This window comes from Danio rerio, chromosome 19, assembly GCF_049306965.1.
Source record: "Danio rerio strain Tuebingen ecotype United States chromosome 19, GRCz12tu, whole genome shotgun sequence".
Classification (NCBI taxonomy): domain Eukaryota; kingdom Metazoa; phylum Chordata; class Actinopteri; order Cypriniformes; family Danionidae; genus Danio; species Danio rerio.
The window spans coordinates 35,027,207-35,049,314 of record NC_133194.1 but is presented as its reverse complement, the minus strand read 5'-3'; the positions used below and the strand labels follow the sequence as shown (position 1 = coordinate 35,049,314).

General features: G+C 36.4%; 3 protein-coding genes across 6 annotated transcripts in view; all 3 read left to right on the top strand.

The window, feature by feature from the left end:
* The window catches only part of zgc:91944, a 30,483-nt gene extending 18,839 nt beyond the window's left edge, over positions 1–11,644 (top strand). For 2 of the 3 annotated variants that reach the window (XM_009294314.5, XM_005159611.6), the window contains 5 exons: positions 2,795–2,945; positions 4,373–4,455; positions 4,572–4,667; positions 8,186–8,307; positions 10,005–11,642. In XM_009294314.5, coding sequence (XP_009292589.2) covers positions 2,795–2,945; positions 4,373–4,455; positions 4,572–4,667; positions 8,186–8,307; positions 10,005–10,148 — 596 coding nt within the window. In that variant the 3' untranslated portion in view covers positions 10,149–11,642. 3 annotated transcript variants of the gene reach the window in all.
* hpca (hippocalcin) overlaps positions 1–22,108 on the top strand; it is an 802,589-nt gene that overhangs the window by 133,758 nt on the left and 646,723 nt on the right. The gene's annotated exons all lie outside the window — the stretch shown is intronic.
* Positions 15,136–22,108, top strand: part of zbtb8b (zinc finger and BTB domain containing 8B) — a 67,338-nt gene continuing 60,365 nt past the window's right edge. The window contains exon 1 of one of the 2 annotated variants that reach the window (XM_073930802.1): positions 15,136–15,196. The gene's annotated coding sequence lies outside the window, so the exon portion shown is untranslated. Of the gene's footprint in view, positions 15,197–15,267; positions 15,470–22,108 lie in introns of those variants that run through there. The other variant, XM_073930801.1, reaches the window with a different exon arrangement.

Here is a 22,108-nt window from a genome sequence, read left to right as displayed (position 1 = left end):
AGTGTTTAGGAAAAGCAAAAAAGCAACGAAGAAACTCGACACAGAGGAACATTTACACCTCACTGCCAACTAGCGTTTCGGAAGTGTTAATGCAGACCAACAGAGACATCGCGCAGAAGTATAAATGCACAGCTACGGGCGTTGCATGCGCCGTGGGTTACGCCGGTCACTTGACGCAGAAGTATAAACCAGGCTTAAAGACCATGGCCTCTAGCATATTTCGTTAGAGGACCTTTTAGAGGTCAGAGGAGTAAGGTTTACCTGCACAGCACTTCACTATCTGGCCTCCATTACACTTGCGCCATTCTGAAGATGTTTTCAACTGGTATGCCTGGCTGAAATGCGCAAGTGCGTCGCTCCCAATTATGCATGTGCAAGCCTCCATTGGAGATCATGAACAGTGAAGTTCTGATCATTTGTGAGCATTGGATGCCCTAATATTTGATCTTTTCCAGCTAATCCATATGCTGTCATTGTTTTGGAATTGATATATTATAATTTTGTTTTGTAGTTGTTAAATTGTTATGCTTTGAAGTAGGGCTGGAAAAATATGACATTGCGTTATTTTGCTTTGCTGCGATATGTTTCGATATGAATACAACTTTAATAGAAGCTTTGCATAGCTCTGTTTGCAAAGAAATCATTAATTTAGATCAACTGGGACGATCAAGTGTTTTTCTATGCCATGCATTTGCAAAAATTATTATAAATAACAAGTAAACAAATCAATAAATAATGCCTAACAGAGTCTTACAGTATTCAAGTATAGAAATTGAACAATTAAATGTAAAATAACATGGTCATCATTGTATACATAATTAAAAGATAATAATATCTTTATATTTTAATCTTTAATCTAATCCTGCAATGTCACACATGCACCTATACACACATTGCTCAAACGATGCTCAAACGATATATTGTTCAGCACTACTTTGAAGTCAATCATATTTGCATATTTGTTGTGTGTTAAATGAGCACTGACGAACCCTGAGTAATGTTAACAACCATAACTCACTGCCATGACAGAAAAACCCTACAAAATGTCTGTAGCTTTTGAACTGTTTTTTGAGGTGGTCATGAACTTCCATTTTATTTTATATGGTTTTTGAAGGTTCACTTATGAGGTTACTAAGATTTAATCATCATTTCAAAGTAATTGACTATTTTCTGTCCTGTTTTGACCCTTCCATCATCTGAACACACTGAATAAATAGACCTGTTGGTCTGTAGAGTCTGAATGAAACATGGTATGATTGGGTTACGGTTTTTCGTAATAAAACCGTTTTTAAAATTTGTAAAGGACAGCTTTCTGCTCATTCTTTACCGTTATGATTTGCGTTAAAAATACATAAATACCAAGAATTTATACATGCATATCAAAAGTTCTGTAATGAATGACTGACCAATTTTGTCTATGTATTAATGAGAATAATAATAGTTTCACTTGAGTGGTGTAACAATGTCAGATCCAATATAGCTGACACATCACCAGCTACGTTTCCATCCACCACTTTTAATGTGTATTTTGGATATGCAAATCAAAAAACGGTTGATGGGAACATAGAAGCTTTTTTATTTTTTATTTTTTTTATATTCGGATATCTTATGCGATATTCCAGTTTGCGATGAAGTGAATTCACATTTTTGGATGGAAACATAGCTACTGTCTATCTGAAAATTCAGCATCCAATTTTGCGTCGTTCCTAAATAAATTTGTGGTAAAATTATTGAACAAATAACCAAGTTCTTACCGATGCACTCTTTTCTTATGTTTGGACCAAAAGAAAGCCAATGCATGTTTTCCACATCATTACACAATGTCTTGTTGTCTTCAAAGCATCTTTATGAATTGGTTTCTGTGTAAACCTGCATTTCACTTTTGATATTTGCCTCCTACTTTGGCAAATCAGTAGGCAAACAGCAATGTAGCAGCTGTTGATCTTCTGTTTAACCACTCAGTTACAATATAAAATGGCATTTTTCATGTTATAAAGAGATTGGATTCCTAAAACTTGGACGATATTAATAAAAAAAAATGATTTTGCAATTTTTGACCCCATTGAAGGAATAATTATCATGTTTTGTTTAATGGTTTAGACCTGTCACAATACTTATTTTTTGTTGTACAATATATTGCACCAAAATATATTGGAATAAACGATATTATTGTCATTTTATGACCATTTTATGTCACTCGTTATAAAATACCAGAACGACAATATAATATCACCATAATGCAAGTTCACTCTTCCAAAGAACAAATAATTTTCTTCTCATGAATATTTAATTTAACTATAGTCATTTGAACAATTTAATAATTAGGCATTGGAATCAGAATGAGAAAATACATATCCTAAATAAATAATACTAAATGTTAACAAAAAATGCAGGGAAAAAGTAACAGAGGTTGTGACATCTGCCAAAGGATCTATTTTCAGTTGTCAGTCACCCACATGAAAATATACTAAAGTAATTTATAGTAAATACTTTAGTGTTTCTTTAACCATACTGACACTGACACCCCAATTAAGATAGAGATGTTGCACAATCATCTAAAATGTGGCTAGAATAGTTTTTTTTATGTACGAGTGATGTATATTGCATCACTAAAAATGATTAAGGTTATGTCCATGTGTTGTGTGCTAAGTTGATATATTGATTAATGTGACAGGCCTAGAACCATTACTTATATTTGTTTAGCTACATGTGGGGTAAATTTATGTTATTGCTATTTTGGTTGGGTGTGTTTTTCAACTTACATATTTAATATTTCCAACAATGTTCACAACAGGCGCTACATTGTCCATGCGGTCCCTGGTTAAAGAGGAGCCTGACTGGAGGTTGGCTGGAAGCCCTGCGGACCGGGCAGCGGTTGGACCTTTCAGACTGCGGAGAGGTAGTCGCTTCACCTGGAGAAAAGAGTGCCAGTCAATCATGGAGAGGTAAATCATAACACATTACTGTCTTTGGCACTATTCAGACAGTAATTGTTCCTCAGGGTGACATTTAGGCAAGAACATCTGCGTGGCTGCTTTGAGATGAAACACACAGAGAAAAGCACTTGCATGCAGCAGTGAAATATGGTTTTTACTCCTCTTCAAGGGCTTAATTAATTTCTGTACACGTAAGTAATGAATTATGGTAGTGATAAATGCAAAAAACATTTAAATCTAAATTTTGACATTATCAATAAATATACACATATGAAAAAAATGAAGAGACCACTTGGAAACTATTTATGTTTGTATGTTTGAGTAAAATATTATTTTTGGTTCTTGTTCTACCAATTATTGATGGCATTTCTTCAACATTTTAAACTGTTCCCAATTAGACCGTGAATGAAATGGGTAACACTTTACTTAAGGTTGTGGTAGTTAATGCATTTACCATCATGAACAAGCAATGAACAATACATTTTTTACAGTGTTTGTTCATGTTAGTTTTCATTAGTGAATGAAAATACAGTCGTTCATTGTCAGTTCATGTTAATGCTAACCAACTAGCATAAAACACAGTCTCACCTCTGCCGTCCAAAGCCACGCCTTATGAAATACGAGTGCGCGCACCTTACAGATGTCAGCAGAACCCTCATTCAGCGACTAGTGCTTGGCCAGCGACGTGCAGGATTTACACTTATTACTAAGCCATACTTGTATGCTATTTTCGAATATTCGGAGTATAATAAGGATAAAAGGGACCTTGCACCCGGTCTCACCGCCGCCCGGTGGCCTTAGGATGACAGAAAACCTTGAACAATATTAATTTAAGCTGATAAACATAAAAAAAACCTAAGAAAAATCACAGATTTATGGCAAACTTCCTCCTGTCAGCATGTGAAGTTTCAGGCAGATCAGACAAAGCATCCCTGAGTTATAACAACTTCCTGTTTCAAAGTTTGTGAGGCCTCCACGAACACGCCCTTTGACGAAAACTCTAGATCTTCGCAATTTAATATCCAAGGCCAAGGCCTTTAGATGACAATACCCAATTTTGGTTTTGATCGGATTAAATCCCTAGAAGGTACCAAAATACAAGTAATATACAATGCCTGGAAATGGCAAAAAATTAAATATGCAAAAATAAAATATATTCAACTTCCTGTTTTTAAAAGTTTTTATTTTTATTTTATTTCATCAAGATTAGCAGTATCACTATCCTCATATTTATGCCTGCTATTTGAGTCAAACATTTCTCCATTCTTAATAATTTTTCCCACTTTGTGTTTTTATGTAATAAATGTTGTTGACACCCATTCTATTCATCTAATACATTACAGTGTGTTCTAAAGCTGCTACTGTTTCCCATTGGTTGAACAATGAGCATGATATTCCCAAAGTCTTGTTCCGATTCGCTTCATTTGTTCTCACAGTTTCTTTATCGAGAATCAGTATCCCGATGAGGCCAAAAGAGAGGAAATTGCCAATGCCTGTAATGCTGTCATTCAAAAGCCTGGTAAGTGATTTCAATCAGTATCTGACCTGCTTGAAGTCATTGCGGCAAATGTACTCGCTGAATATAAAAGAGCCAGTGTACTTATTGATGAATTTCTTCTATAAATGTGGTTTCAGGATGCAAACTCTCAGAGTTCGAACGAGTCACTGCGCTCAAAGTGTACAACTGGTTTGCTAATCGGAGGAAGGAGATGAAGAGACGTGCCAACATAGGTGAGCATCAAAATTTGACTATGCTTGAAGCTGTATTTTCTTTTTTCTTGAATACATTCAATTACAATTTTAAAACCAATTTACAAGTTGTCTATTTGTGTACATTGAAGCCTTAAGTCCAATTTTTGAATACATTTTTAATAGATCTTTACTAGAACAGCAGGTACCTAAGGTTTGGAAGGATGCTGTGGTAGTCCCTGTACCCAAATCCAAATCACCCCAAACTTTTAATGAATTCAGACCTATAGCTTTAACATCAATTGTGATGAAAATTTTTGAGAAGTTTGTGAGGTCTGAAATGCTGAGAAGAACAGAGTACGCACTTGATCCCATGCAGTTTGCCTATAGGCCTCATCGGGGAGTAGAGGACGCCACAGTTACTTTGTTTAACCTACTTTTTAAACATTTAGAAAAAAATGGTTCCCATGCCAGACTTCTGTTTGTCGACTTTTATTCTGCTTTTAACACAATTCAACCTCACATTTTAATTAAGAGATTGCTGGAACACTTTGACCTCAGTAATAACTTGGTGGGCTGGATCCTTAATTTTTTAACTAATCGAACACAAAGTGTTAGAGTGAATGGATGTCTATCTGATAAAGTTTGCTCTTCAACCGGGTCCCCACAAGGATGTGTTCTTTCACCTTTGTTATACATCCTTTACACAAACATGTGTCAGAGCAGGTGGGAAAATAGAACGATTATCAAGTATGCAGATGACACTGTCATTGTCAGTCAACTCCATGATGATGAAACAGGTCATGGTCCAGTACTCACTGACTTTGTCAGATGGTATGAGGAGTCATATCTTCAGTTAAATGTTTTAAAGACAAAAGATATGATCGTGGATTTTAGGAAGGCTGCTCACTCACAGGTGAGCACTTCCATTAAAAATCAGACTGTGGAAAGTGTGCAATCATATAAATACCTTGGCACAATTATTGACTCTAAACTTTCCTATGATGAGAATTGTGCAGCAGTGTGTAAAAAGGGGCACCAGCGACTATTTTGCTTGAGAAAGTTAAATTATTTCCATATCGATAAACAGATGATGAATCTATTTTATCTCGCCTTTCTTGAATCCGTTTTATCCTTTGCTCTGGTGTCATGGTTTGGAAATCTTTCTGTCAAGAATAAAAATTCACTAAATCAAATAGTTAAGTGGTCCAGTAAGCTGACCGGGGTGTCACTAGCCAATCTAGAAGCTGTGTACACTAGGCAGCTAAAGAGAATTACAAATTCAATTTTAAATGACACTGCTCATCCCCTACATTCAGAGTTTCAGCTCCTTCCCTCCGGTCGTAGGTTTCTAGTATTAAGCTGTAAAACGAAACGTTACAAAAATTGTTTTATACCAGCAGCCATTAGACATTTAAATAAGACTTAAGCAGAGATGTTTCAGTGATCATTTTAAATCATTTTAAATATTTACTTGGGGGAGGGGGGTGGACACTTAAAGTGATTATTTATTTATTCTTTATGTTTATGTTTTATGTCCTAATGCGCATTTGTTGTTGTTACTGTGTGAGTTGCTTTGTGTGGCACTGTTGTAAGATGAGGACTCTTGACTGCAAATCAAATCTACCTTCGGGTATAAATAAAGTAACCTAACCTAACCTAACCTTGTTGATTATTACCTCATGAATATGCAGTTCCTGTTTTAATGTAATTTAAATGTTTTGTCCTTAGATTGAATCTTTGTAGGTCATTCTAATATGATTTTTGTACATTGAGACATTTTGGTTACACTTTAAAAAAATGTTCCATTTCTTAATGTATTTACTAACATTAAGAATGAATAACCTTGTAAAGCATTTATTATTCATAGTTTTACATAAAACAATGCATTATTAAAACTTAATGTTGTGCTTGTTAACATTAGATTGAGTTAAATGATGTTTACTTATGTTAACAAGAATGAATAAATACCATAATAAATGTATCAGTAATTGTTTTTTTCATGTTAGTAAGTACATTAATATTAACTAATGGACCATTATTTTGAAATGTTACTGACATTTCTTACTATCAGTGTTAAACAGTTCCATCAGTTAAAAGTATACATTTTAATTTAAAATGAATCAAACAGACTTCTAGGTGGGTGTCAAGTTATTTTTTATGTATTCATTTTTTGTAGAAATTGTAATTCAGTTTCATACATTAAGATAATTTCTCTTAATATTACAGGGTTTGTTTGTAGGGTGTAACAATAAATTTTTGCATTTGGGCGCAAAGCTTGAAGTGTTTTGTTTTCAAACTTTGAAGTGTTCCTAGTGCAACTCACTGCATGCTCCTAATAAAATTACATTTATTGATGTATTGTGTGCTCTACAATTATTTATTCAAATGTATTTCTTTGATTTTAACCCTTTCACGCTTACGATCACACCAGTGTGATCTGCTTTGGCTGGTCCCTAAAATGTACAATCACACTGGTGTGATTAGAGCATTCAGAGCACACGTCATCAACTGTTAAAATTTAAATCTGATGGCACACACTGTGGCGCAGGGTGCACGGCTCTTGTCATAAATCAATTTATCCATGCTTTCAAATTAATTCAGACATTCAATTACACATAACAAAAGCAAAACATATCATTTAAGGTTTGTAAAATACACTCAGATGTCCATGGAGATGGCAATGATAATTATTTTTAAATATAAATGGATGATATGCACAAAAATTATGCTATATTGACTTAAGTATCCCATGGGATACAGCTGAAGATACTCTCGCAAAGACTAAAGAATACGTCAATATAGCATACTTTTTGTGACACTGTAAAGCAAATAATAGTTTTACATTTTTGTGAGAGTTTGGTTTAGAATTGAGATAGGTATAGATAGTAGTAAAATACAAATAATGGGTAATGCAATAAATAATATAAATTCTTCTCATTAACTTTCGATCACAGCTGTATCCCTTCTTGGAACAACGGCGGCGCCCATTAAAATACATCAATATAGCATGATTTTTGTGACACTCCAAAATAAAATACAATTAATACGTGATTTGATTAATAATATACTTCTCATTAACTTCCGATCGCAGTTGTATTCCTTCTAGCAACAATGGCGGCGCTCATTACCCAAAACAACAAATAAAATCCTTAATAAGCCGTTTAAAAGACAAAATATATGTTCTATCACATATTTGAGAGTGGGAGTATTAGAAATTTCACAATATAATTCGAACATTTGTCAATATTTACAGAAAAGGGCAAAAAAACTAAATACGATATGTACATAGATCATTGAGTCTGATGGGTCACGTTGACCCATGGCCATGTGAACTTTTGAACGCAATGGATAATAAGTAACAAAAAAAAAAAAAACAGGTAGGAGGTTCAGGTAGAGTATTTTAAACACGAGTGAAAGGGTTAAAGAGACTTAAATATATCTTTATAAAACCTGAAGAAACTGTATAAGCTTTTTGCTGTAGCCAGGCTGCTACATTTAAACTGCTGTCATTATTCGTATATTGCATTATTTGCACACTTTTTCTATCTTTCGCTCAGAGGCTGCCATACTAGAGAGTCATGGGATAGAAGTGCCGAGCCCCAGCTGCCACTCCAACAGCGAAGAGGTCGAGACTCAGGAGTTTGGAGATCAAGTCACGAGTCAGCGCTTCTCTGAGCAGGTTAGACATTGCTGTAAATACACTACTTCAACTGTTTTCAGGGTCAGGCTTGTTCTCTTGATCAGGGTTTCCGCAGAGTCTCCGGGTCTGGTAGGAGCACTTTTAGCTTAGCTTAGCATAAATAATTGAATTGGATTAGTCCATTAGCATCTTGCTTAAAGGTGCCCTATAAAGATAATCTGGGTATGCATAGGCGAGGCAGTGGCGCAGTAGGTGGTGCTTTTGCCTCACAGCAAGAAGGTCGCTGGGTCGCTGGTTCAAACCTCGGCTCAGTTGGCGTTTCTGTGTGGAGTTTGCATGTTCTCCCTGCCTTCGCGTGGGTTTCCTCCGGGTGCTCCGGTTTCCCCCACACTCCAAAGACATGCGGTACAGGTGAATTGGGTAGGCTAAATTGTCCGTAGTGTATGAGTGTGTGTAAATGTGTGTGTGGATGTTTCCCAGAGATGGGAAGGGCATCCGCTGCATAAAAACTTGCTGGATAAGTTGGCGGTTCATTCCGCTGTGGCGACCCCGGATTAATAAAGGGACTAAGCCGACAAGAAAATGAATGAATGATTGAATGGGTATGCATAGACATATCTGTAGAATAATAAGAGATTAGTACTTGGAAATGACCATACCATGAGCCTCAGACACCATTGTTTCCTCGTTCTCATGTGAACTCTGTAAGCGTTTAACCCTGCAAGTCTTAAAAATAGGCCAATCAGAACAATAAAGAGTGTTGCGTTGCTTACGGGGCATGTCCTCAAGATTTTGTGAGTACTTTAGGTCACATTCATCTGGATCTGACAAGCAGCCGGGTCATCAGGAGAACGGCAGTCATAACACTGACTGATATGTTGCACCATTAATTTGCATTTTGAAATAACAATGATATTTTTTCTCCCTTATTTTAAATTGTATCAAAGTTTATATAAAATTTATTATGTGGGACTCTTATTTTGAAAATAGGAGATGCTACAAGTCGAATCAGTTTGATTTACTATGCGTTAATAAGCAACGATTCTTTATATATATATATATATATATATATATATATATATATATATATATATATATATATATATATATATATATATATATATATATATATATATATATTATTCGAGTCCTGATCAAGAGGTAATGTTCGAATCCGATCGAGTCTGAAACCATGTGATCAGGCCCAATTTCCGATCATGTGATCGGATCTGGACATCCCTAGTTTCCACACACTTTTTAAGTGTAGTCAACTTGTGTGGGTCAAGAGTGTGTCGTTTTCCCATTTTAAGTTTAAACCTTAAGTAGTTACATCATATACGAAATCTGAAGGAGAATAAAAAGTTGATATTTTCTAGGCTGATATGGCTAGAAACTGTACTCTCATTCCGGAGTAATGATCAAGGAACTTTGCTGCTGTACCATGGCAGGAGCAGGTGCAATATTATGCAGTGGTAAAATTCTACTCTTTAACTCTGAGGGACTTGTAATTGAGCCTATTTTCAAAAAAGTAGAGTGTTCTTCTCGTTTTAATCTGTCCATGTAACCCTACTTCTAATTCTCAATTTTTTTTATCTCAAGGTGTTTAAGTTGAGATAAATGAGATCAACATTATGATGCTGTTACATTTGTGTTACGAATTTCATTCATAATGGTTTTAAATTTGACTTGATGAACCGTGCAGAAACCTGTTAGATTGTGATTGCTTTGTTTTCCAGGAGGATCTCTCTCAGAGAAAAGACATTGAGCCAGAAGGTGTCATGCTACCTCCTGTGGAAGTGGTGTCTCTTCCCAGCCCGGCCTGTCAACTAGTGGAGCGAAAGCTGGATGAATCGAAAAGGGAGGCTACCGATGACGATTAACCAATGAGTCGAGTCAGGCTGCGTCCAAAATCGCTTACTTCCATACTATATAGTACGATAAAAACAGTATGCGAGCCGAGTAGTATTCAAAAAACAGTATGCGAGAAGTATCCGGATGACCTATTACTTTCCGGCGATGAAGTGCGCATCTAATGGACGATATGGTATCCCATGAGGCACCACGAGAGAATTCATGAATATGAGTTAAGTGACGCAGGTGGGTCACATGATAATAAAAAATGGTGGATGTAGCACATCCAAGTTCCATTCACACTAATCACATTCATACTGTATAGAACTAATTTTTCTAACAGTTGTGTAGTAAATTGAAATTCCAGTGTAGTACCTACTGAGTAGTAGGCGATTTCGGACGCAGCCATATTTTTGGTCCAAAGCGGCTTGACGTTTTTTTCACAGCCAAGCCTGACTCTCTGGTGCCTCTAGTGGTAGGGAGGCCACTGTATCAATGTATCTACAATAATCACGCTTGTAGTAACGGCAATATTTACTCTATTCAGTATATCGTGCATTCCAAGACAGTCTTAACGCTTCCCCGTATAAGGGAAAGATGCGTAAAAGTGCAAACTAGTAACTTTTTTTCTTCTTGCGTAAGCTCTTTTCTTTTATTTCTCACTATAACGTCTGTGCAAGCGAGCAGTGTAGAGAAACCTGCAGGACAGGTGTTTAATTTGACAGAAGGGGTGCGTTGAATTCAGTTTGAAGGAGCTCAGTAGTCTCGTAATTGTCATATGCAATAGTTAAAAGACAAGATGGGATGGTACACCCCTGAAAGATACACCAACTCAGGTAGAACTAAACTTGGCAATTGAACGAGAAGATCACCATTGTGGAAATCAAAGTGTTTCCCACAGTTAATGGTTCACTGGGAAGATATGGGTCCCATTTCATCAAGCATAACAGGCTGTGTACATATTGTTTTTCTTTTTTTACTTTCAAATGCGATCTGAAATTAATATTCAGATAATCATAGCTCAGTTTTTGTATACACGACGATTGTAAGCTCTTTGTATCCAGCCACTTAAGCTAATCTCACCCTGACTAGTGTGAGGGGTCTAAAATGCTTCAAAAGTTTCCCCCCCTTAAGGTGTTATTTGCTATAAGCATCATTTACTTACCTCTTGAATAAGGTAATGCAGTATGTAAAATGACAAGTATATCTGCATCTAATGCAACAAGCTGCTTTTCATTGGACTATTGGATATCCACTTTTTGATTTTATGTGTCTTAACGAAAGCCAAAGCAAGGCAAGCTGTAAAACAGAAGATTTTACATGGACTAAATGTTTGCTTAAGGCACATCACCGTGCCTCGGTGAGAAGCGCTTTGAGCGTGTAAAGGCTTTAAGCTGCATACACAGTATGGTTATTCTGGCCTATCAGCTCTGTACACAAAAACAGTATGCAATGCTGCGCGCTGTCCAGGGCCCTTACTCTGTGCTTTTTCCTAATGACACAAAATAAAATCAATAAACAAGCATAGTGTGGAGATTGAATTCAATTTGTATTTAGAATAGCAATGCTTCTTGCATGTTCTTCTTTTCTTCTTAAAACAGGCCTACACATTACTATTCTTTTATTGTTTTGTTCATAAGATTCAAAATACTGTAGAAATAGCATTCTGAAATTGGAAAAAAATTATGTGTTTTAATTGATAATTTATAAACATTGGCAGTTTGGTGAAGATTGATGAATTTTCGGCCATTATATCAGCTATAATATACACTCACTTCATTAGGTATACCTTACTAGTACAAGGTTGGAACCATTTTGGCATCAGAACTGCCTTAATTCTTCGTGGCATAGATTCAACAAGGTACTGGAAATATTCCTCAGAGATTTTGCTCCATATTGACATGATGGCATCACGCAGTTGCTGCAGATTTGTTGGCTGGACATCCATGATACAAATCTCCTGTTCCACCACATCTCAAAGGTGCTCTATTGGATTGAGATCTGGTTACGGGAGGCCATTTGAGTACAGTGAACTTATTGTCATTTTTAAGAAACCAGTCGGAGATGATTTGCACTTTATGACGTGTTATCCTGCTGGAAGTAGCCAACAGAAGATGAGTACACTGTGGTCAGAAAGGGACGGACATGTTCAGCAACAATACTCAGGTAGGCTTTGGCATTTACACAATGCTCAATTGGTACTAATGGGCCCAAAGTGTGCCAAGAAAATATCCCTCACACCATTACAACACCACCAACCTGAACCGTTGATACGAGGCAGGATGGATCCATGCTTTCATGTTGTTGATGCCAAATTCTGACCCCACTATCCGAATGTCACAGCAGAAATCGAGACTCATCAGACCAGGCAACATTTCTCCAATCATCTAATGTCCATTTTTGGTGAGCTTGTGCAAATTTGTAGCCTCAGTTTCCTGTTCTTAGCTGACCGGAGTGGCACCCGGTGTGATCTTCTGCTGCTGTAGGTCAGCCACCTCAAGGTTGGACATGTTGTGCCTTCAGAGATGCTCTTCTGCACACCTTGGTTGTAACGAGTGGTTATTTGAGTTACTGTTGCCTTTAATCAGCTCGAACCAGTCTGGCCATTCTCCTCTGACCTCTGGCATGAACAAGGCATTTACACCCACAGAACTGCCACTCACTGGATATTTTCTCTTTCTCGGACCATTCTCTGTAAATCCTAGAGATGGCTGTGCATGAAAATCCAAGTAGATTGGGAGTTTCTGAAATACTCAGACCAACCCATCTCCAACCATGGCACTTTCAAAGTCACTTAAATCCTCTTACTTCTCCAGTCTGATGCTCGGATTAAACTGATGCAGATCGTGTTGACCATGTCTACATGCCTAAATGCATTGAGTTGTTGCCATGTGATTGGCTGATTAGAAATGTGCGTTAACGAGCAGTTGGAGAGGTGTACCTAATAAAGTGGCCGGTGTGTGTATTCATAAACATGAACTGAATATAATTTTAATGCTTTCTGTAATTATGATTATTTGATTATATTTTGAGAAACATGCAGTATTGCAGTAATTCCTTTTGGTTAAGTTCACATAAAAGCACTTGTCACTTGTTTCATGTCACTTTTTTTCTATTGAGTTTTTTTTCTCAGTAATATGTTAGTTAGGTGGTTTCAATATGTTACAAGCTGTGTTTTATAATGCTAAATGCTGCATTATTTTGTGTTTATTTCAGTGGCACCAGGACTGCATTGATGTTTGCTAGTTTCACTCACCTTTTGTCTCTTACTGTCAGCTTGCTTCACTCAGCATTATGTTTCTTTATGTTTTTGTACTGACTGGAAAGATGACAGTGAGTTTGATGTGTAATATTTAAGTGTTTTCAAAGTACGGTACATCAGAGTGATAAAATGTTGATTTACAAAATGTATTGACTAAATATCTCCCGGAAAATACATTCGTAGGCCACTTTTTAAGATATACCTGCATATCTGCTCAATAATGATAAAATATAATCAGCACATCACATGGAAGCAAGTCATTTAGTGGTAGAAACTGTTGATCTACTGGAAAAAAAAGAGAAAATACTCAATGAACACTTGTGAAAATGTCTTGTTGATGCCAGACGTCTGAGATGAATGGCTGAAGCTGAGAGAAGGGAAACTGTAACTTACAAACAAGTATTGCAGAGGAGCGTATCTGAGCACCTCGAACACTCAATCAGATGATGATCCCCAGCTCCAAGAGCAAAAATTGGGTTATGGAAGGCTGGAAAAAGGTATAAACATTCTGAAATCATCAATACATCCTGCTTTGGGTCAACAGGTCAGACTGCTGGTGCGAGAGACATTGTTTTCAGTCTGGGGTGAATGGCTGACGCTGACAGAAGGGGAAACTAACTTACAAACAAGTTCTGCAGAAAAGCGTCTCTGAGCAAGTCGAACATTCAATCAGATGATGATCTCCAGCTCCAAGAGAGTAAATATTGGGTTATGGAAGACTGGAAAAAGGTACATCATGAAATCATCAATACATGATGCCTTGGGTCAACAGGTCAGACTGCTGGTGTGAGAAATTTTTTTCCAGTACCAACTGAGCATTGCTTGAACACTAGTCTGATAATGTTGCGGACCATCTTCATCACTTTATGACGATTTTCTAATGGCTATTTGTCATAAAAATCAAATCATAATACATGTTTTGATTGCATGCCTTTCATTTCAAGTAGCCAACTCAAATCTTCCCTTGCAGAGTTGTTATTCATTTATCTGCAGGAAAAGGGGTAAAAAAAAAAAAAGTGGTTACTAGACTGTAGTTTGTTTTGAAGGAGACAGGAAGGTTAAACTTATTTGTTTGTTGCTGTCCATGGTGCTGCAGGTGTACATGTGTCAGAGGCAGAAAGGCACTATCATCCAATGTTTAAAAACCACAACAACTCAGGAATATGGTCTTGATCTTGGAGGGATAAAACTAGCAATGCTTGAAAATAGAGTCATTCTGAATGCTGCTTTGTTGAGGCGGGATGATGGATTGTGGAAAATTACACAACTTCTCAATCAAGGCGTTAGGGGTGTTTACAATGGAACGCTAAATTGCCTCTGAAGACATTACTGTGGTCAATTCATCATTGTAATCAAGCTGTCTCCCTGTACACTCACACACTTTCTTCATATAAATGTACAAAAAAAGAAGTACTTGCTGTACAGTCATGTAAAGTTAAATTATAATAAACATTAAAAAATGCACAACCTACCATACTGTATCTCCACTGGTTCGTGATGTATTGGTAAGTGGCAAAAGTTAAACTAGTTTGTTTAAACAATGAAACATTCATCTGTGGATGAATGTGTGTTAGCAATTTCTTCATTATTTCTGGATTGTAAATGTTTGTTACTTTGTTAATCTACATTAAAAGCAGTAGATAGTCACAGCATAATTTACCTTTGTGAACCTGCTGGGGGATTATAAATCTTGTACAGTATGTTAACGAGTGAAACGTAATTCAAGGTAACCATCAGGAATACTAGCTGGGCGCATAGCAGAAAATGAGAAGCCGGGTTCTTACACGCATGTTTCAAAGAGCACCATTGCCTGCGGTAAATATATTAATAGTTTATCCAAATATGACAATTTTGTTAAAAATAAAAACGGGTGCCCGCGCGACTTCCGGTTTGAAAGAAAGCGCGGCGCATCCACGTATTGCCGTGAACTAAAGAGAAGTAAATGTTGACTAACCTTACATTATGATAATACGATTGAACTTAAGGAAGACGAATATGCTATTTTAAGGATGTTTTAGCGCCTTTCTGTGCTTTGAACGAACTTGTTGCAACCGTTGCTGTCTGGAGCGAAGATCTAGGAATAATAGGGTGAGTAATAAATGGCACTTTCGGGCCTGTACTGACTTTATAATAGAAAATGTTTTATTCTAACAGATTCAGTGGCTCTTTAAGCTAATGCTTTAAGTGAACTTTACGAGAAGTAGCGCACTCGTACATAGCTAGACTTTGTAAATTAACAATGCTTGAACAATAACAGAAAGGCACATACACGACCGAAATAACAAACAATTATTTACATTCACAATCCTTTTATCCTTAACAATAATAATACAACAGCTCATAGACCTTATGTAGGATGAAGATACGGGAATATGTTTTTAAATTAGTATATCTGTAAGTGATTTTTTAAAGGCAAAGATTTTTCTTTTTGTCACCATTATGAAATGTTTAAATATTGTCTCCTTGCTGATTTAGCTGCAAAATATTTGAACCAATTGAGATGACACTAAAAAGCATAAGTATACAATGAAAGTAAGTAAATCCTAGCAACCACCTCAGCCCATAATGACATAGGGATTTCTATTAACTGCTTATGAGAAAGATCCTTTTATTATTATTAGAATAATAATAATTATTATTATTATTATTTTTGTATATTTTATTTTAAACGGTTTTACATAATGTACCAACAAAACAACACACACAAAGAAGAAGAAAAAAAACAACCCAGGCAGTTTGAAACTGCAGATGAGATTTGGCTCCAGGGAATGTATCCTCTCCAGTTGTATGACATGAAACAATTCACCCAACCAAGCTTTAAAACATGAGGAGTCTGAGGATTTCCACACTTTTATTTTTTTAATTAAGAAAGATCCTGCATTCCCCTTGTTAATTAGCTGGATGTTGGATGAATTTCTTCGAGCATCGCCAGTAGAGGGCAATAAATATGTATGTAGATACAGTATTATTTACAAACACCGTTATTACTAGGCATAGACTGGTTTAAGATTCTAACAGTATGAGAACCTTGGATAAAAATATGATTTTACGGTATTGTGATAACTGCACTAAAATATATTCTTTTTAAATGTGTGGGTAAAAAAAACAAAAATTTGAGAAACAATTATTTTATAACAGTACACACGTCAGGCTAAATAATTCAAATGAATCACTGACTTTTGCTTTGATCATTAAGAAAGAACACAGATTTCTTTACATTTTAAAATGGCATTTTTGGATCGTTTCTGCTGGATATACTGTTGTCCTAAAAAACAAAAAAAAAGTAAATAAAGAAATCTTACATCTTACATATACCGTAGAAACAGTATAGCTGAAATATTTGGAGGTTTTAAAATCTTGATTTTTCCAAACTGTGTTAAACCTTGAAAACGGTTATCATCCCATGCTTATGACTGCATCATGTACAGTAATGCACTTTGTTCCTACATTTTACTGTAAAATAAGTCAAGAAATCTCATCTGTTTTAATGGAAACTTTAATTGGAAGTCATAATGACAATCCTTGCAATTAAATGAAACTAATTTGCAACTAGCTAGCAAGATTTGCAGCAGGGGTTAAACTAGGCACAGTGTGGGTAGTTGAGGGGTAAGATGAAGTCACCATATATCAAAGCAACAATACAATTATGGTAAACTTTTTTCCCAGTTTCATCTAAAAGGAGCACAAACTCAGGTCAGACTTCCCAAACAGAAGCTTTCTTATATATAAATCTACCTTATTTCCATGTTGACAGAAAAATATCCACCCAGCATAGTCCTCTGTGTGGGTCATATTCCTTCTTTAGCGCTCTTTCTCTCTGAGCCCCCTCCCCGTGGGAAAGCTGGCCTCATGTGATTGTGGTGGCCCATACTGGAAGCTGTGGTTGCAGCACTGACTCTACTGGTGCCAAAAGAATGGAGCACCAGACCCACACATACGCGCGCACACACACTCCGGCCTGACATCTACTTACATAAACACACTCTGCGCTCACACGCGAGTCTCTCTACGCACACTCACACACGCCACTCGCATGAGAATCTGCCCCATGTTTGCTGGTTGCGCCACATCCCTCACAGACACACAGTCCCGCCACAGTCTAGCACACGCATACACACATTCCATGCCTGTTTTAAAGTTCAAACTGGGGAAAACACACAGCCTAACAAACAGCAACCCAAGAACCCAAAGAACAGCATCACTTGGCCATCACATCACCATAAACCAGTGCTTTGATTGTCTGTTTTAATTGCTCCTTTGGTGGTAAAAGGCATGATTATTCCGTTTCATGGTCATCACGATCTTAATTTGAGAGCATTTTGGAAATGATGCATGCAGTCTTTCTTGCGGTGTTGTTAGAAAGCTGCTTTGTTTCTTATGAGTCAGATGTAATGTTTGCTTTCTGTCACAAAATATGTGCATCTTAATTCAAAAGGATGAAAATAACGCATTTCAGTTTATACATGAGTTCTTTTACTCCTTCCAGAGATTTGGCCTTTCGTCTGCCATATAAAATGCAGAATTGTCTAGCTGTACATACACGCACCGGCCACTTTATTAGGTACACTTACTAGTAGCCGGTTGGACCCCCTTTTGCAGTCAGAACAGCCTTAATCCTTCGTGGCATAGATTTAACAAGGTACTGAAAATATTTCTCAGAGATTTTGCTCCATATTGACATGATAGCATCATGCAGTTGCTGCCAATTTTGTCGGCTGCACATCCATGATGTGAATCTCCCGTTCCACCACATCCCAAAGGTGCTCTATTGGATTGAGATCTGGTGACTGTGGAGGCCATTAAAGTACAGTGAACTCATTGTCATGTTCAAGAAAGCAGTCAGATGATTCACGCTTTATGGCATGATGTATTATCCTGCTGTAAGTAGCTATCAAAAGTTGGGTACACTGTGGTCATAAAGGGATGGACATAGTTAGCAACAGTACTTAGGTGGCGTTGACACGATGCTCATTGGTACTAATTAGCCCAAAGTGTGCCAAGGAAATATCCCCCACACCATTACAGCGCCATCACCACCAGCCTGAACTGTTGAGGCAGGATGAATCCATGCTTTCATGTTGTTGATGCCAAATTCTGACCTTACCATCCGAATGATGCAGCAAGAATCAAGATTCATCAGACCAGGCAACTTTTTTCCAATCTTCTACTGTCCAATTTTGGTCGAATTGCGAATTGTAGCCTCAGTTTCCAGTTCTTAGCTGACAGGAGTGGCACCCAGTGTGGTCTTCTGCTGCTGTAGCCCATCCCCCTCAAGGTTTAACTTGTTGTTCATTCAGAGATGCTCTTCTGCATTGTGAGTGTATGTATCGTTAATTCATGTGAATGATGATATTTACAGCTCTTCGTGAAGGACACATTGTTACATGGTTCTGTGGAATTATTAATTCTGATTGGTCAATGGGTGACGCGGTTGCCACACAGAAACGTCAATTGGCTGAATAAGTTGGCGGTTCAATCTGCTGTGGCGACCCCGGATTAATAAAGGGACTAAACTGAAAAGAAAATTAATGATGAATGAATGATTGGTAAATGATGTAATTTTATGAATTTTTAAAAAAGTTTTAGTTAGAGTATAAAAAGCTGAATCAAGCAGGGATTTGAACATATCTTGACTATAATTTGTGGTGAATATGTATATATGTTGCACCTACAGAAAAAAGTTCTTAGTTTCAATTCTCAGTTTTTCTGGAATTATTAGGCATGGCCCATGGGTTTGAGGAAAATCTAAATTTTTGTTTTATTCTATGAAGATCTGAGAACATTTCATCCAAAATTCATTTAAAAATATTGTCATTTAATATTATAAATATTTATATAAAATTTGCTGCCTTGTGCCAACGCATGTCTTCCACCAGTGCTGATATACAGCCACATCGCATTGCTAATCATGTGATATTTCTCATGTGTAACATTAGTAACTGAAAAGTTGAAAAACATAAAGCATTCAGTAAATATCATTAAGTTAATTATTATTAGTTTTTATTATGTTATCTATTGATTTATTTTTACCCTTGCCAACTGTTTATAATTTGTTTGTATACTGTTAATATTCTTCTTATGTTGTTTTCTTTTTTCAAAATTTAGTGAGATATATATGTTTGTACTAAATTCTACACATTTCACAATAACAAATAAAAAAGAGAACTGAAAAAGACTGACTGACAGTATTTTATCCCTCAAATAGTGTTTTTTTAATGCAAAAGTGTGAGGATTTGTGTGTGAAGAGTTCTGTTTTTTACTTCCTGTGTGTTTTGAAAAGAGCGGGTTAGTTTGGTTTGACTCTAATTACAGTGTATAGAGGGAGAGTGGTTGGCAGAGGCACCGAGAGGGCACACAGTGTGCCTGGTTTCCTCATGCTGTTGCAGGATCAGGGCCAGCAGCCACCATGTTTGCACTGAGTGGCCGCTGTACCGCAGTGTTCCCATCAGCCTCTCTGGAGACAGCTAAAGAAGCAGATGCTTTAAGTGGCACCTTGCTCTTATAGCACCCAGAGGACTCTTTCAGATAAGACTCGGTTTGTGCACTTTGTGAACACGGTTGTTGAACTTTCTATTTTTGCTGACACATGTCTTTTTTGTTTTTGCATTTTTAAGATCTCAGTTGGTGTGCAGTAACCCATACGATAAAATATCATAGCTAATAGTTTTCCATTCAGAAAAACAGAATTGATAGATTTTAGAAAATGATAGAGAATAGCTCAGAGTGAGGTACTTTGGAGTATATTTTACACTAGTGCTGCCATCTTTTGGATTCTTCATGTACTTGCACAAATACACTTCATTGATCATGTACACACAGACATCACCTGACCTTCGTCATTGCAAGGTGTGCTCGTTTTTGCGATTGTTTTAGAATTTCACATGCAGTTGCCTATGGGGGAAATTACCAGGAATAATAAACGGCTGAAAACGGTCATTATATTATATAATTGAATAAGAAACTATAAGAAGAATAATATAAGAAGTAAATACCAGTTTACAACATCAAGTAGCAAAACGAGCTGTTTTTAACGTCTAAATACGAATGGAAGTGAATGAGAGCGGAAGTCTCAAGCCAAAACGATTCAAATGGCTGCACCTGCTCATTCAAGGAAAATAAGGTGAATAGTACAGCTGTCAAACCTGGAGCACCGCAACTCTGCACAGTTTAGTTTCAAGCTTAATTAAACACACCTGATCAAACTAATTAAGTCATTCAGGCTTGTTTGAAACCTAGAGGTTATGCTGCGGTCCCATGCGAAATTCTGTTGTATATGGCGCTGCAAAAAGGGGTGGGATTAAACAAGGTGATTAGACTTTTTAAAAAGCGAGCGATTGGTCCATATTTTAAATTTCTGTCCGGAGAGGTCATGTTTTGATCCTCGATTGGTCTCAATCAATCATGTGATGCTATTTCGCAAGTCAGAGTTCACTAAACTTGAACTTTCCAATGCATCGAACTACGACCCTGCGTTTCCTGTCTGATGCATTCGCGTGCGTATGAATGGAAGTCTATTGGAAAAAAAGTGCAGTGTGATCGCAGCTTCAGTGTGTTGGAGCAGGGTTGGAACTAAACTGTGCAGGGCTGCAGCCTTCCAGGAACTGAGTTTGACACCCCTGACCTATAGACTATATAACTGCAGGTTAACTATGTTTATATTTAATAACTGTTAAAAGCTACTAGTTACTAGTTAATTAGTTAAAGTTATTCGTAACTAATAAAGTTATGGTAACTAATAACCTTAACTTTTCCAAATTTATTTGTAATGTTATAAATGTGGACCTTTTGAAAACCTGCTTTGAAACAATCATTGTTGTGAAAAGTGCTATACAAAAAACTTGAATTTAATTTAATTTATTAGAAAAGTAAGTAACGAGACTGCTGACAATTGGTGGTTTCAGCCAATTTAAATTTATTCAAACAGAAATCAGGTATCTTAAATTTTCACAATTTTACATATTTCAATTTTTGAGAGATTTCTTTCACATACATTTATGATATCGTACCCCAAACTTTGGAAAAGTAGAGTATACTTTAGAAATTTATTAAGCATAATGCTACAAAAATAACTTGTTTACTCAATTATTAAAATTATTGAGATTTTACCCAAGTTTACCCAAAAATGAAAAGCGTAGCTATCAATTTACTTGATCACCCTCAGTCTATCCAAGGTGTAAGTTACTTTTGCTTTTTCCCAAAGTACCAATTTAAAGAAGATTTATCTGAAACCGAAAAATCATTAGTAAATTAGTAGTGTGATTTATGTTTGTATTTTTACATTTATCCCCATTTATTTTTTGGTTTTGAAGTATTTTGCATTATATGAGACATTGATCTTTCTTTCATCAACTTTTAACCGTGGAAAAAGTTCCAAAAAGTGACTCTGATTAACATTTTTAAGAGTTTATATTGGTATATTGTCTGTGTTGGTGTTGTATAATCCAGTACAAAAACTTGCCGGTACTTTTTTCTGTTATTTTACAAACCTGTCTCTCTCTCTCTCTGTTTTACTTCTTATACTGTATATTATTTCAAATGACTAAAATGTCAATAAAAGTCACTTTGATAAATTGTAGTTGAATTTTCAACAATAAAAAATCAACAGAGCAGAGATAAAACTCCCATAATACAATTCACAACCATGAATAAACGGAATAAACGTAATAAACAAAAAACACGTGTGAATCACAAAATGCATTTTTAATCTGTTATTTAACCTATATTTTT